Raw genomic sequence first — 16855 nt, forward strand, 5'->3', positions numbered from 1 at the left:
TCGATTCCACGAAATTTCGGTTTTAAAAAATTACGAAATTCGATCGCGGAGAGACGCGTTGAAAAATTTGAATAATTTCAAAAAGTACGATATAATACGCGCCGGTAATATTAAAATAATAAAAATTAGGCTTCTATTATCATACTGAACAACTCTAACGTGAAAGCACGGTCCCTAATTATGTAAAAAATTGAGTTAATCCGAGAGCACTCACCAGACGTGCGAACAAGTCAAGATCCCAGAGAAGAAAGATCGAACATGGCTGCTTGCAATAGGATTAATCGTCCGAAAGTGGAGGGCTTTGTTCAAGATGGCCTGTGACGTCACAGGCCCCATAGCAACAAAATTTTCGATATGATCACAAAACGAAAAATCATATTTTTCAGTGAAAAAAACCCGAAAACACGGCTAAAATCTTGCGAATTAGTAATTTACCTCTCGTCGAATTTACAAGAACAACACAATCTCTATTGTTAATTATCCGGTGCAAAAATTGTAAAAAGACGCCGATCGAAGAATGTCCATAAAACGATAAAAATCCCGAAAATTTTTCGACCTACCAAATTTTCGTAAGTTGAACCTCTAAACGTGAAGCTGTGATCCCACTATTACCCGATTTTGCAATAATAATTTATAAAATATCGAAAGTTCAGAGCACTATACCTTGCGTCCGATTGCCAGGAGATGTCGAGGGGAAAGAACGACAATTCGTGTTACATGATAGTTGCCTAACTGTCCACGTCTCTCACACTGAAAAATCACTAGGGCTGATCGCGCCAAAAAATTGTTGTACTTAAATCTATTCACTCGATTTTAGCATTTCGATCACTGTCTCATGATGTAGCCTATGACTGTAACGTTCGAAATATCGTTGAGATTTTAAAAAAATTTTTATAATAAATCGACATCGACAATACTAATATCCCGCGGAAAAAGCCGGAAAAATCGAAAAAGACAAAATACTTCTGAGATAAATAAACATCGAATACGAATATCCACCTGTCTATTTTCCCGCCAGTTTTATGAATGAAATTACAAATGTTCAATGATACAATGTATTCGAGACAATGTATATTGACAATGATCGAAATATGAATTACAAGATAAGACATGTTTGCAACAGTGGCAGCTGGTGTTTGTAGCACATTAATCGTATCGCCCTGTGAGGTTAACAATATTATCAGCGCGCGAGTCCTTGCTGTCATTTGAGAACACACAGACACGTACACACACCGGCGTAACAGGTGACGCAATCTTAACTTTTTGGCGCGATTTCATAAATTAAAAAATTACGCAAATGCACTGACAGGATGAACAAAATCGGTATGTGTGATCGAGAAACATTTTTACCGCGTGGCTCGACGTCCACTATATGCGCGACGTTTGTTTACCTTTTCGAACGCGCTGAAACCTATTCAGTCCGCTTCGTTCGTGCTATGCACATGGTTCTGCGCGCACGTGCGTGATCACAAGCAAGGGGTACACACAAATCGATTAGCGATCATCAATCTCCACATCTTCCTAATCTGTGGATATTGTTAGTAAGTAGTAGAAAGTAGTTAATTCTAATTGATATTTTGATTTAATTTCAGTAGCTACGTAATTCGGCAGTCAATTTTAACCTACCTAAGAGGTTTCTCTCTTTACTTTTACGTGACTTGTGTTTTTTAAGTGTTTTATGATACGATGTAATTGGCCTAGGGATTTCATAATCGTGGGCCCGTTTTCATAATATTAATTAGCGTAATAATTAATGGTGTAAAACCATTTTTTATTTTATTTGAAAATTTATTTTGACGTGTCTGCGGGTTTTCTTTCTCAACTTTCTGTGATTTGTATTTTTTAGATGTTTTATGGCAGTGACACTTCAATTGATCTAGTGATTTCGTAATTTCACAGGCAGTTTTACAGTCTTTTCTTGTTCTTTATGGAAAGGTTTGAATCTTCAGCGGTCTCAACCGTCAGAGGGGCTTTGTTTTTTCGGCTAAATGCAGGCAATTAATTTAACATATTTAACGTAATTTCTTTAAATTTTTGGTCGATGATATGAGAGACGATTTTTACTTGCATATTTTCGTACTTAAGGAATGTGCGTTTGCGTGAGGATTCCGTGAGAGATTTATTTCATTGCCAGGTTTGTTTTTTGAGGACATCTTAGAATTTTTAACGGCAGATTTTCAAATTTTCCAGGACGAATCCTGAGAGCTTCTGGGAGGTGCTCTCACCAGCAATAGGTAAATGTTTTATGAAATACTTTTATAAAAAAGTACGGGTTGCTGAGTTGCAAAGATTTTATTAATATTCTGCATTTTTATAATTTTTTCATATTTTTCATATTTCGAGAATGTTGGTTGAATCTTAATCACGTAACGTGATACAATGGCGATGGAATACGATCTTTCGGAAACGAAATTGCAGGGTTCGTGATGTTCAGTTTTTAACCGTAATGACGATATAGATCATTTTTTAACGGACACTTGTTTATGTTTTAGAAATTGCGGATTATTTTTTTTTTCATATAAATGCAGTACGAAGTAGCACACTCGAAGCAACAGGTGAATATTCGAGAAATTATTTTTCGAAATAAATTTTTTTGTAAATTGCAAAATTTTTATTATTGTTCAATACTGACAAATTTTACGAAGAAGCATGCAAGAATCATGACGAAAAATATTGTGCAGGATTTGTAGAAAAAGAATTTCTCTGAAATTTGGGTAAATTGTTCATAGATTTTTTTATTTATAAAAAAATTTTATTTTTTAGTATGAATGAGAACCAAGCAGTATTCGATGCTACAGTTGTCTGAGCCAAAGGTAAATTTTTAAAAAATCATGTTTTAATTATAAATTAATTGTAAAATTGTTGTTAACGTTCAATATTGATAAATTTGTAGGTGGGCGGATGCATCATGCAGGAGTATCATGAAAGACTGGGATGGACATCTCAGTGATGTAGGTAAACCATTCATGAGACCCTTCTCTTATTGTTAGCCATACAATGTTGGAAGCTCCTCTTCAAGGTTCTGCTTCATGTGAAGAAGAGCTAGTAAATTGAATTGTTTAAGTAGCAGGTCAATTTTCAATTAATTATTTCCATCTGTCACTTAATTTCAATATTTTTATTGATATTCTACATTGACAAATTTTTAGATGGACAAATGCATTGCAAGAAAAAACTATGCAACATGGGATCACATGGGTTCATATCTCACAGCAGTGATGTAGGTAAATCATTTATAAGACCCTTGTTTTTTTTTCTTACTCTTTCTATTCACTATCGTCAATACGATCTGATCACCGTCGGGTCGACGCGTCTCTCATGTTTATATACATTTCCAGGTAGATAAGCTGAAATACAAACAGAAATACAAACAGAAATTTTATGCGAGATAGCAAAGGAGACGACGAAATCATCAGAATTACACTTAAATTGTAGCAATGCTAGCCCGGCTACAAATAATATTTTCTTACAATATTACTAAATATTTCTATTTATTTCATGCAAAAAAAAATAATTAATCTTTATCTTTTATGAATATTTATGAATATTGTCGAATATTGAATTCGTCTTACAATTGTAATTACAGTTACATGACATATGTTGTAATTACCACTTATGCTAATCTAAACATTTCTTTCAGCTTTCCTGCCGTCAGACAATAGAACACCCGGAAAGGAAGAATACTGCGGCGCCTGCGATTCTTCCCGTGAATGTGACCGTGTTGATCAACAATCCAGGGATCGATTACTATAGCGATAGGGGGGGGGGGTACTGTTCTTGGGCCAGGTCGTAACGTTCGCTTTCGCTGAGCAACCGTGTCCGTGCACGAGGCCGAAACCCACACAGACCGGCACCAACACACAGACCCATACACGTGCGTGACGGCAACGCGTGCAGCATTGCTCTTTCATCTTGCCAGTCAGTTAGTCAGTCAGTCAGTTTCTCTGCCTCTTCGTGAGCGGAACGAATGAATGGCAGACCCGTCGCGTGGATCTTTTGCTATAACCGCCTAAACGTTTCCCCGAGTGGTGTGTCTTTCTTCACCATGTTCCTCGCGTCGCGATTCCTTATCTTCGTGCTGGTCCTTCTGACCCTTCATGGTGCGCAAACACAGCCCGAGGAACCACTACCCGCGATTCTGGGTGGCATTGGAAATGTTGCGACCAGCGCGACCAATTTTCGTAAGTTTCTTGGCATAGTTATCCTCTCGTCATTTTGATCACGGCCACTGTCCGGGAAATCTGGTAGCAACGCGAATAATGCACAAGTTCAACTTAATAATAATAATTAACAATGTACAATTTAATATCATGTAGACGATTCTTCCAACTCGATTAATGAACCTATAACTTCGAAAGTTCGAGGCACAATTCAACTAACTTTGAGCGAGTGTTGACAATTCCACGAAGTTGAATTGGTTATCTTTAACTTCCTAATTGCTCGGTGGAACCTTGAAGTGCCACCTCGAGAATTTGCATCTTAATCTGTGAATTAACAACAGGAAACAGGATTTTTCGCACTGCACATACAATGCAACCGTGTTGCATTTCAAGGTTCAAGGTTTGCAAGGTTCGCCGTTTTTTCTCCGAGATATGAAATATACCGCTTGCTCGCGCCATTCTCATGCACATAATGGAAATGTTCCGTGTTGGAAAAAACCTTTCACGGAAGTGTCAGTTAATTGCATTGCGTCTCGAAACGAAATAGGAATCATTGAAGAAACACGATCGTCAGAGACAAATTACATAATTGTATCCATTAAGCTTTGAACAGATCGCGTTATCAGCAGGATCGCAGCGTGATTCACGCAGAGAAACAAAAAGTTCGGGTACGAAGCGTAATCTTTTTTTTTTGTCGCTCGACCACTCATTGTTTTGTGATTCTATTGTGCGCGTCTCCGTGGTCGTTCGCCGGAAGCACAACAGGAATTGCTTCATTATGCTCGCATTGTTGCGCCTTTTGAATATGTTACGCGAATCTGAAAATGTACTCTGGATGCGTACGCATGCGCCGTGCATTGCAGCAGCAGACTTTTCGAGGAAATTGTTGCTCGCGTTCCTTGGGAGGTTTCGCTGCATCATGCGAGCAATTCCGCATTGCTCGTACGGTCACTGTCAGCGGCCGGCAATTAATTCGGTTGTTCAGCGAAAGCGCGTGACGAAAATGGTAATTTAAAATTGTCTGCTCGAGTAGCTCGCGGAAACATTTTCCAGTCTAGAACTAGTCTAGCTCTTTAAAATTTTATAACTAGACTGCGGATTTTATGAAATATTAAAACTACATATAAACGGAAAGCACTTCGATGCATCGAGACGTTATTAACGAATTACTAAAATTATTATAGAAAGAAACAAATTTTTATTTCGTTCCACGACCTGGCAAACGATGCAGACAAATTTTATTTCGCAGTTTATTTATCACCGTAAAATCACAACCGGAACAGCGTCACAATTCTTTTTATAATATTTATACATTTTTCGGGAAAGGAAAAATCAAAATTGATATTATTATTATTACGTTGGAATGGTTAACATGACCTCGATATTTTCTAAATTGATTCCTTGAAGGTCTAGACTAGAGTAATCATTCAAGAGCAATTGTACCGGCAGCTCGAGTGCGTTTATTTATCCAATTAAATCGTGAATGCGTTGAAATGGATGACACGAGCACAGCGTTATGCAATTCAATCTTTTAATGTTCCAGATTCTAAAGTAATAGTTCGAGTGCAATTCTGTCGGCAGCACGAGCACAGAGCCTGTTTCTTTATTGTATTAACAGACAAACCTCCGTTCAATTAGTCCCCATTCAATCATTCACGTCATGTAACTCTTCGCTTGCGGTCTTCGCTGTTGTACTCTGCTGTTAAAGCGTTCGATTTATTTTAATCTGTTTTATTTGCGGATGATTTTATTTTTATCCGACTAATTAATCCGTTTCGAGATAATTGCGGATATCAACACACGGTCATCACTTGGATTAGTTTTTGAGCGACGCTGTTTATCTTGACAGCTTTGATTTATTTACACGCTCCGGCGACTTGGTTGTTGCAAAAACGTGAGAATTTTAATGAAAATAATGGCTCGCAAGGAGAGACTGCTGGCAGAAGCACGCACAGTTGGTTTTTATACATTTTTTATGAGAACATACACGTGGCTCGAGCGAAATTTGTGTTGCGGAACAAGCGCATAGAATATTTATTTACGAGCGCATTTAAATCGCAAAAAATAGCCTCGTTTCGTCTGAAGCGTTGAGGGGCCTGTCTCGTGTAAACGGATCAAAAAATCGATTTTTTTATGGCACTTTCTTAAAATGCCTTAAAAACACTTTCACAGAAGTTTTATGCTTAATTCATTCAAGTGAGAATGTTTTGACGTTTCCAGAAGAAGGCAGACTCTGGCGTAGATAAAATCGAAAATTACATGTCGTGTTACGGTAACGAGAAGCACAATCTTCCCGTAAAGAATTTATAAAAATCGTTATGTCACCGTAGCATGACACGATCCGCTTCGTCGAGCAATAGCAATATTTTTCGAATTTTTATAATCCAACTCGTTGCTCAATTACCGTTGCCCCAACGAATAGCCGCAATTAATTAATCGAATTCCTACACCGGACGGTCCAACTTCCTGCGAAAGACTAAATTGGATTTCGATGGTCACTATACATAGATCCATCATCGTAGAACGGTGCGCAGCCTGCTGTGGTCGTGATTCCAGAGGAAATTGTACGCCTAATCGTCTGTTACAGTGACTGGAATCATGCAACGGCAGAAAGAACTAATACACCGTGTGACGAACACTGCCTCGGATTACAGTATGTGAGAGTTTGATCGAGCCAAGCCTATAAACCGAGGGCTCTCAAACTGGTTCCGTTTCGAGCAATCTCTGTTCAAGCATCAGTGGCTCGGTAAACCGCATTGTCGCGCGTCTTTGCATTAAAGTTCTATTTCCGGAGAAACAACAATCGTTTCGGTAACGCTTTGACTCGAATCTCTCATCTGTAATTATTTTTTTTAAAGAAAGATTTAGAGTAACTAACAACAGCATTGCGAAGTGGATTTTTATTAGTGAACCGAAAAATGTCCTATTAGCTGTACAAATGAATTCGTGGCCCTCGCAATTAATCATTTGTAACTTTGCTTTTTATCCAAACTTTTGACTGCGATCATCAGTCACCTGTAAAATGGCCTGACTGTGCCGAGAATGATGGGAATTATTTCCAAGACTTGGGGCAGGAATTAATTTGTTTAAACATGTGTCAACATTCACAATGTTGTATTCAGAAAAGTCTATAGAATCATCTCGTGCGAGAAACATTATAATAACTTGCCTGGTTGGATCCGGTAAAATTCTCAAAGTTGGAAGCGTGACTTTCGTAAATCAGACTTTTGAAAATCCGATTCGTGTTGAACGCGTATTAGGTGCCGCGAAATGCGTGACGCTGTAGCAACACACGAGATGTAATTACGTATGACTAATTAGAATTGTTGGACAGACGATATCCAAACCAGAACCGAAACAGGGCTATGTAGTTATGCCAGCTGGTTATGGAATGACCTAGAGAGTAAGTACAGTTTGTCCAAGTTGATCAACCATGCCGCGCGGTTCCCTTGGCTTGGTATCCATTAAACCAAATTACAATGAGGCCTGATGCAACGAGATAGTTCGACGGAATCATGTTCGCGGGTCCCGGGTACACGCGAGAGCTTTTAGACCTCTTACAGGCTTGCGGCATCGCTTCTAATCGCCGACATTCGTACGCTGCGTTTGTAAAGGCCTTTCTGCCTCGGATGGGATAACTATGTTTCCCAAGTCGGCCGGACGATTGCGAAAACGACGGACAATCTTGTCGTTTCACTTTTTCTGCATCGTGCAGTCGGCTGGAAACCCGTTTTTCGTTGATTATGCTAACGGATTTTAAAAATGTTAATATGCATGTTTGACTTCATAATGAGAGGAATTCGACGACCTATTATATTATGTACGTAAATCATGGTATAACGCTAAAATAATTTTCGCAAAAAAAACCGAGTTTCCGGTCGACTGTGTAGCGCCGATTCGCTGACGGACGTTCGCCTAACCTCACGTACACGCTATCTCATGTAACCGACTGCGAGAGGGCTCGGCTCGGTGGTAAAATTGATCGTACCTGGATTTTCTGCAACCATGAGTTATGATTCCTCCGGCGTAATGACGCCCCCGGGCTCGTTTTCGAGACCGAAATTAATGACTCGTGAATTTTTAGATCCATAACGATCCCGATCCAGACATTTTTCTCTGACTTTCGATCCAGGGAGAATATCGTAGTTTGGTAGAATGGAAAATATTGATCAATTGTTCAAAATATTTCCTTGCGATTTTTAACCACCAAGCTCGGCTCATTCAATGACATTGTTTTACTGGCGTGTTTAATCTCGATTCTCTCTCGCTGACTGCTTATTAATGCGCTTTTTACACTACTTTTTCATGTATGTAGGACGATTTTTAGTGTCCATGGGATGTACAGTGGCGGTAGAGAATGTTCAAAGCCAATATTTTGTGTAGATAGTTGAAGATTGTTGTTTTGGTGAATTTTCTGATCACCGCCACTGCACAGAAATTATTTTGCATAAAAATCCGCAGTCTATCATACTCTTCAATTTTTATAATAACAGTATTCTCATTCAACTGTTTTAACCCTGTCAGAAAATGTATTGAGCTGTTTAATATTATCTCAATTTTCTAAATTTTTTAACAGTAGCTTTACGGGACGCTTGTATTTTATTTCTTGGAGCATATATTTATTACAAAAAGAGATGGCTAAAAATTTAAAACAGTAACTTTTACTGCTCCGTAAACCTAATGTTAATGTATATTTGTCCATGTACGTCAGATGGTTAAACAGCAGTAAGAATGCAGAAGACTGTCCGAACATTAGAATAGGTAATAGTTTCGAAATTTTTAAGTCTTGAATGACTTTGAAAAGCTATTAGGTGCACCAATGAACTCACCACTAGAAATAACGTATTTTGTATTCAGCGTTGCACATTTCGAGGTCAACTTGATTTTTTCGCTGAACTCGGCTTTTGCGCATTTTTCGAGCACCGTGCACGCATAAAAAATTGTAATGGTTCGAAGTTCCCGCAGTAACTCATTATAATGCACGTCAGGTGCGTAAGCACGCCGCCGAACAGGCACTCTTAGCACGACCCATTCAAACCATTATAACTCCTGATGCGTGTAGAATTTAGAAAAATGTTTCAGGCAAAAGTTGTTCAGCGGAGTACGTGCTACGCGAGCGTATCAAAACATTTCCACACAGAATTGCCTTCTCTGTCGAAGAAACATAACGCTGGCTAACGCGATAAATATTCAATCGCATCTCGGATACATTAGTCGTGCAAATAAATTCGGTGACATTTTTAGTGATATTTTCTTCACTCGGTTCGTGGGGGACCGAACGACCAAACTTTTGAATTTCACCCAACTTTTTATGGCTGTGAGATTGCACGTGGTATTTCCAACGGCACTTTAAAACGTCACCGAGAGCGGGAAGAAAGTATAGAAACCAACGTTACGATTTAATAAAAATGCACCGAACTTATTTGCCCGGCCAATGTTTGTCTATAGTTTATCGGGCGACTTATTGGTGCACCAAAGTGTCTCCGCGAGTCCTGGAGACGTTCGATTCGCTTGTCAGTCGTCCTGTCACTAAAGGATTGTTTGCCGGTCCGCTTTAGCTAGAGGCAATTACGAACGTGACTAGGGAAACGCCGGAGCAAATATAGCTGGCTGACAGTGTGTCTCTTGTTTTTTCAGTCAGCAGCGCGGTGGAGAAGCCGAGGAACCTATTGATCAACGCCACGAGGGCGACCACCGGCATCAGTAAGTAACCTTCTTGCAAGGGTGACAAAATACTGTGTGCGTCCCTCGCGTTTTCTATTCTAACTTCTGCTAATGGGCCCGAGGACAGTCGACAGCGCCACTTCCAAGGGGCTCGAGTTCAAGCTGAGGAGATTCCTGGAGAAATTTCGCGGTCGAATGCGCTACGGTATACCGGAGCTCGGAATTCCACCGCTGGAGCCGCTGCAGCTCGACGAGATTGATGTAGTCATTGATAATCCGGAGATAGGGAAGTAAGTACCAGACACTTGGAGCGTTCACTGGAAAAACGCAATTGGCTTTCAGCTCTTCCAGCCGAGCGAATAAATATTCATGGGGCTCCTCGAGGTGGTAGTCTGGTTTTCTCTGCAGGATCTTTTCTCTGTTGAACCTTTCGCATCTGGATTTCGCACGCATATTTATTCCTAATCGATTCATTTTGAATTTCGCAGCGTGACTCTGGTGATCGAGAACCTGGTGCTGCACAATCTCTCCACGTTCGTGGTGAACAGGGCAAAGCTGTCCCTAATCGGTCCTACGATCACCGCGAACGTAACCGTTCCACATCTCTACGCCGAGGGTCTTTACAACATATCCGGCGTCCTTGGAAACATGGTGAAACTGTTCGGAGATGGTCCATTCAAGGCTGACATCTACGACTTCCAGATTTACGTCAACACCGTGCTTGGTTACTCCAGAGGAATGTACCTGAAGACCTTCGATCTGGACTTCAATCTCAGATCCCTGGACGTACGGTTGGAGAACTTTATGGGGGATGAGGAGCTCTCCAGAATCATGAGCAAGGTGCGTCCGTTGCTGATCTGAACCAAATTGATTTTCCATCATACTATTCGATAGGGCTCCCGAAGAAAGTCCCCTGTGGCAAGTTTCGAATCGGACCCCTGCCACAAGGGTGGTTACAGGGTGAAGACGGTTTTAATGAATTATGCTCCATTTCTTCTGCTCTGCTCAACAAAAAGTTACGGAAAAATTCATGAACATTCTACCTAATAGCACACACGACTGTGAATTTTTTCCGAATTCTTGACTGCGAAATCGGTTTTGAAAAAATTCCAGAAAATTAAAATTCCTGATTTTATATTGAACTTATCGGATGACCACGTTTATATTAATGTGTATTATTTACTAAAATGTTTAGATTAGGCAAGCATGTTTAAAAAAAAAATGAAAATCTCCCAGAAATCGATGCAATGCTGTTGCAGAAGAAGGACTATAGAACTTTAGAGAATTTTAGAGCTGTAGGACTTTAGAAGAACGTTTAGAACACGCAGAATTGAATATATTATTTTTAGTTTGAGTGACGAGATAAGTTGAGGTACATTTTTTAATATTGTCACATGCACCAGGTACTATTTCAGCTTTTAATATTTTTTGTTTGTTGTCACGTAACTCTGATGCAACAATATTACTCCGGGATATTTACTTTCTTCCCCTTTGTCCGCAGGTCTTCCAGGAGCTCACGCCGAAGGTGGTGGACATTATTAAGCCAGATGTACTTCCGGGAATCCAGGATTACATAGCGGGAAGAGTTAATGAGACGATTCATCATCTCACTATGAGGGACGTGTTCAGCGTACTCGTGGGGCAGAATGAAATTCGAGATTTCGCGGACTTATTGGTGCCCTAGAAATATTAATCCGTCTGTAGAGCCCTTAACGCTGTTTCACAACTATTTTTAAAAATCAACACTTCGATACAGATCTGTATAATAATTATTTTTTGAATTTATAGAGATTCCCTGTCGCTTTCTAATAGAGCCTGTTAATTAATTAGAACGCGTCTAAAGCGTTTGGGATGGTGACAAGAATATCTTATTATTTTTTTACTGTTTGAGGCATCTGAGCCCTTTAATTAAAAAGCCAGCAAGAATTTTGTGTTATTTTTGTAGGGACCGATAGCGGTATCTGGTTCGCTTGTTTAACTGGATTGACGAATCGACAAATGGGAAGATAACAGGAATATAGTGATTTAATTTACTTTGTCAACAGGGGAGATAGGGCGGCTACCCTCTAACCAAATAGCTCTGTATTTCTATTGATCCAGCGTTATCGAAAAATCGAATGCTACCGAGATAACGAATTCCCCTATAAAAAATCGTATTTATGAACTATTCCGGAACATCGTCGACAGAGCTGCGTTTGTGTGTGTGCGAGAGAGAAGGTATGGAGAATGTGTCAGGTACTCTAATTAATGGTATTGGCGTAGTTGGGCAGGTCGAAGCGAGAATTGGCGTCCGCAACGAGTTTTGACAAATGTTGTTAACGTAATGCGACGCGCAGCACGGGTGTTAGACGGCGCGAGCACTTTAAAAAGTTTGACGTTGCCAGATGGGTGTTCAAGTTTCAGCTGAGAGCTACTTAGTGGACAGGAGAAGTCGTGTAGCGAGGCGAGAGCACCAACTTCTGAATGTCTCGTATTAGCAGCGAACAGGAAGTTAGAGAGGCTTCTGTGAAGAACAGCGACACTGCTGATGATACCATTGTTCATGATCGGATAATTATCTTGAATGAATTAAGGGACATTCTGGTTTTCGAGGCCGATTGAATTACTCGGATTTTTTTTTTTTGAGAAACTGTAGCACCTTTTGCATCGGGAATTTGTATACGTGTTTATTAGCGTTTGAAGTAGATGTGTGATTTTTTTCATGTCAAAATAATTAAAATTACGCGGGTTATATATTTTTTGATAGAGTATGTTCTAAACCAGAAGACCCCTTCAATTGCGCTTTATCTGTGAACTCTGACAAAAGACGAAGAAGCCGTAGGTGGACCAATAGTTGTGTAATCTTGCCTTTCAAATTCTAAAAATATATTTTATAGTTTTGTATTTTAAGTACATGAAAAATTCGAGGAAGATTGATGTAATTATTAGACTGCGGATTTTGTGCATTTACAAGAGGTAAATGCTTCTCTGCGAAGCTTGAACAGTCTCCTGACTTGAACTCTTAGGTAAAATAGGTTTTAATTTGTTGGAAATACATGAACTATTATAAATTGTTTAATATTTTTTTATCCTTGGTACGTCTTGTGTGGTATTCCGTGGTATGTTTTAATTTGATGTTAGTTTTAGGGTGTCAAGGATAAGGACACGGCAATTTATGGTGAAATATTCGGCGAAGAATGCGTGTTTTGGAATAACTGAATGATGTTGAGACTACGGGAGGTTTAACAATGGAACGTGCGATTGGATTTCGTTTCGACGAGTCCATTATTGTCTGTCACACCAGTTCAATGGTCCCCCGTAAGGGGACGAGCTGTCACGCACCATGTATAATTCATAGTGGAGAGCGAAAGTGTCCAGGCCTTGAATCGAATACCGTTTTACAAGCGTGGTGGGGCCGTTTGATCATTAATTCATTCTATCAACTCGGATAAAAAAACATTCATTATTTTTATCAGGATAATCAGAGCCGAGACTCCTAGGTCTCATTTTCTGCTTCCTAAATTTATTAATTATAAGCTCCTTCCTAGCTAGTATTATTACGTTTACGATATCTCGATTCGATTCGGCTATTAATAAGTATTTGCTTTATTTTTTATATTTGCCACGGCGGCAGGCACTTCAGTGATAATAAAAACAAACTGTTTACCAGGGAAAAGTTCATCAAGTGCAAGAGCACCAGACAAAAGCAGTCCAAGTCATCTACGATAGCCTTATCAGCGCAGGGTGATCTGGAAAGCGGTTTTTCGAGGGCAAAGTCCGATTTTTCAAGTTTTATAGTTGCCGAAGGTGTAATAGTGAAGCTTCGAGTGAAACTAATCCCTTCAAATACTCATATAAATTTTTATTATATTTTTATACGTGTGAACTCGCTTGTATAAAAAATTTAATCGTGCCGTAAGTATTTTCCTCTTCATTTACCATCAATATCAAACCTATAACAATTTCAACTTCGAGAAGGTTTCAACAAAAATATCTAAAAATCAAGAAAAATATGTGCAAGCTTCAGCAATTATTAAAACAATATTATACAAATTTTAGGTATCTTCTTATGCAATTTCGAGTCAGCAAGAAACTCAACTCGACTTGAGGAATCTGATGAAGATGAAGATGAATGTCAAGGTGTTTTACCTGGGCGATTAGGTAATTGAAAATTAATGTCAATCGCAACAGTTGCGTTCGGTATGTGGAACATATTAATTGACTCACAAAGGTGTCCGTAATTTCAGCCACGAAATTTAAGTTTCGAGAGTACTGTGCAACGATAGGTGCCTGGAATTGCGCAGTTAGACACAGTCGAACGATTATCAGCAAATAAATCGATAACAATCGATGCGGACGATAATATTGCTACAGATTACAGATAGAGATGTAGTAAGGTAACTGGATTACATGGATGGTTATCGCTCAACTGATATATGCGTAGTTCAATTACTAGATTAATCGCTCGGTCTCGGCTCTGTATGTATACAATCTAAGGGCGCGACGGTAGCTTTAAACGACAAACATGTACTAGCATGGTACTCTTAGGAACTTGACCCTACGATGGATAATTGCTTTATAATTTAATGACTTCATCGTCGTCTCTACAAAGAACAAGCTCGGGTATTCGATAGGGCTCCCAAAGGAGACCCTCTGTGGCAAGTTTCATGTCGCTACCCCTTACCACAAGGGTGACCACGGTTTAATAAATTACGCACTATTTCTTCCGTTCATTCTAGAATATTCTACTTAATCGCATCCACGACCATGAATTTTTTCCGAATTGCTGACTTTATATTGTGGTTACCGGATGACCACGTTTATATTGTTATGGTGGTTGCGTCTTATTATGATTATTAATGTGTATTTTTTTTTAGATTTTTCGGATTACACCATGTTTGAAAAAATTGAAAATCTCCGAAAATCCGGGAAAAATGTATATTTCGCCATAGAAGTTTCAGAGGTAGCAGTTGTATAAAAAATCAGTGGCGAGATATCGTCGATGTTACGCAAGAATAATATTCAATTGTTTGTTGTGGATAGTCTGAAGGTTTTTGTTCGGAATATTTTGTATCGAGATTAATGTTTTTCAAATTTGTTTTCGTTTCCTAACCTGTGTTATTTGAGTAGGAATCAAATGATTACGGTAGCGGTAGCATGAAAAGCGTGCCATCTCTTCGGCCAAATGTTTGCCCATCGTTTGTCCAATGGGAATTAGCTGTGTAAATTCGAGAAGCCGCGGGGATCCGGTTACTGGAAGTCGAGGCATGCATCTCCCGGATAAAAATTCATTGACGTATGAAACAGGCTACATACTCGAATCCAGCTCGTTTGATCATCCACTTAGCGTGTTACGAGCGAATGGAATTTGTTATTCGACGCAACTTCCCTCGGCCGGCTCTTCTTTCTCTCTTTTCCGCTGCACGGCGCGAGCAAACAATGCACGCGCGTGATTCAGGCACTAACACAGGCAAATTGTTGTTTGAAAAGTGCGCGACACCTCATGCGAATCATACAAATTGCGTAGGAACACTAAAGTACTTCAAACCTCATGATGCTTTAGCTTTCTTTAATCCGTTAAGGGTTTCGAGGCCGTTAGCACGATAAAAAGTTTTAAAAAATTATCTAAAGATGCTAAAACGTGCGCACAATGGAATTTTTACACTTTAGTCAGTGTCCAGTTTGTCAAAATCAATACTGCAATCATCCGTGTTCGAATCGCAAATGAAAATTAGTATTAATTTAATCAGGAGTTATGAAACCAGTGAATGAGAATCAAAATTCATTGAGGGTGGAATACAGGAAAGACTCGACCTTCCGCGAGTGACACACCCGATAAAAAGAGCAATCAAATCCCGCGAGTCCATTATCACCGTTATCGTCGATCCTCGTTAATATCGTTATCATTGATCACTAAATACTTGCACGTGCTCTCGCGTGTTTCAAGAGGCCCGAATCTGTTCAAAGTAAATTTCTCTAATGTATCCTTTCAGCCTTTATCCATTACAATCGGCAATAATCATCATCTTTTCTTATCGTCATTCGATACCCAATTATAGGGGATCCGAAAGCTCTCCGCCGTAAAAATAATCGTAGAATCAGCTACAGTCAGTCGCATAATCGATGGCACACGCTTCAAGCGAGAATAACTTTCAGTCAGTTTTTCTGTCAAACTAGTTTACAAGATGAGAATTTTTTAAAAATTCCGTTCAGTAGAAATTACGGAAAAATAGGAAAAGTTTCTTTTCACAATTTTTGACACGTGCTGAAATGAATTTGTTTACGAAAACAGCTCAATTCCAACCTCGTGTCTCCTATTACATTATTTTTCCTGTTACCTCCACGTGTATAACATTATTTTGTTTTTTTACATGTGATAGGGGAATGCAGTTGGAAATTCTGATTGTTATGATAATGATAATGATGATAATGAAGGGCCCCCGGACTCTCCATCGCCCTATCGCCCGCTGAGCATGCTAGACACGCCGGGGAAGGTGATGAAGAAGATGCTGAAGAAGAGACTACTCTTGCTCAGCTCAAGCTGAACCAGGTGATTCGGCGGGTCTGACAGTGGATGGATAATAATATTTATTTTTATTTGATTATTGTCATTATCATTATTAATATTATTATTATTGACATTCACCAGGCACGTGGATCATTGAGTGACATCGCATTTCAAGGGACTATCAATGCTTCATCGTCGGTGGAAACTGCGGAGCTGTACGCATCAGTAAAATTGGCTTCATATATTTCGTTTCATTGCTTCATGAATCGTTCGTCTGATCTCGATTCACTGCATCATGAATTTCGAAGTGGCCTGTGCGTATCAACGGACGCCGCGCCGTGCCGCGCCGTGTCTCGCGGCATCGATCTGCTCTCGCTCCAGTCATAGTAATTAATCTATTCTAGGGTCCTATGGCTTTGGAAACGTGCCACGTAAAACTCTGTACAGTTGAAATATATTGCAAAACAGCAATAGGAAGGTTAAACGAACCTTTAAAAAGTGGATGAGCCGTCCAAAACCAGAGGATAAATTTAACATTATTTAG

The 16855-nt window shown here is 39.5% G+C and overlaps 1 protein-coding gene and 1 long non-coding RNA gene across 3 annotated transcripts; both read left to right on the forward strand.

Annotated features, from left to right (window-relative positions):
- The first annotated feature begins 2491 nt into the window (after positions 1-2491).
- Positions 2492-2906, forward strand: LOC143358910 (uncharacterized). Its single transcript, XR_013083026.1, has 3 exons — positions 2492-2555; positions 2764-2813; positions 2894-2906. It is a non-coding gene; the product is annotated as an uncharacterized LOC143358910 (long non-coding RNA).
- A 1011-nt stretch (positions 2907-3917) lies between these two features.
- Positions 3918-12444, forward strand: LOC143359360 (uncharacterized). Of its 2 annotated transcripts, XM_076797266.1 has the most exons (6): positions 3918-4181; positions 6748-6813; positions 9798-9863; positions 9952-10114; positions 10313-10664; positions 11326-12444. In XM_076797266.1, exons 1-6 carry the CDS (start codon positions 3968-3970, stop codon positions 11506-11508), a joined length of 1044 nt encoding a protein of 347 aa, XP_076653381.1. In that variant the 5' UTR covers positions 3918-3967; the 3' UTR covers positions 11509-12444. The 2 variants fall into 2 exon arrangements, with proteins under 2 accessions (XP_076653381.1, XP_076653382.1); XM_076797267.1 differs by lacking the exon at positions 6748-6813 and having other exon boundaries at positions 3920-4181.
- Positions 12445-16855: the final 4411 nt, after the last annotated feature.

This window comes from Halictus rubicundus, chromosome 11 (genome assembly GCF_050948215.1).
Source record: "Halictus rubicundus isolate RS-2024b chromosome 11, iyHalRubi1_principal, whole genome shotgun sequence".
Taxonomy (NCBI): domain Eukaryota; kingdom Metazoa; phylum Arthropoda; class Insecta; order Hymenoptera; family Halictidae; genus Halictus; species Halictus rubicundus.

Coding starts and splice junctions, on each gene's coding strand:
- LOC143359360 (XM_076797266.1), top strand. CDS start 3,968: ATGAATGGCAGACCCGTCGCGTGGATCTTTTGCTATAACCGCCTAAAC. Junction 9,864..9,951: donor GAGGGCGACCACCGGCATCA/GTAAGTAACCTT, acceptor GCCCGAGGACAG/TCGACAGCGCCACTTCCAAG. Junction 10,115..10,312: donor GATAATCCGGAGATAGGGAA/GTAAGTACCAGA, acceptor TGAATTTCGCAG/CGTGACTCTGGTGATCGAGA.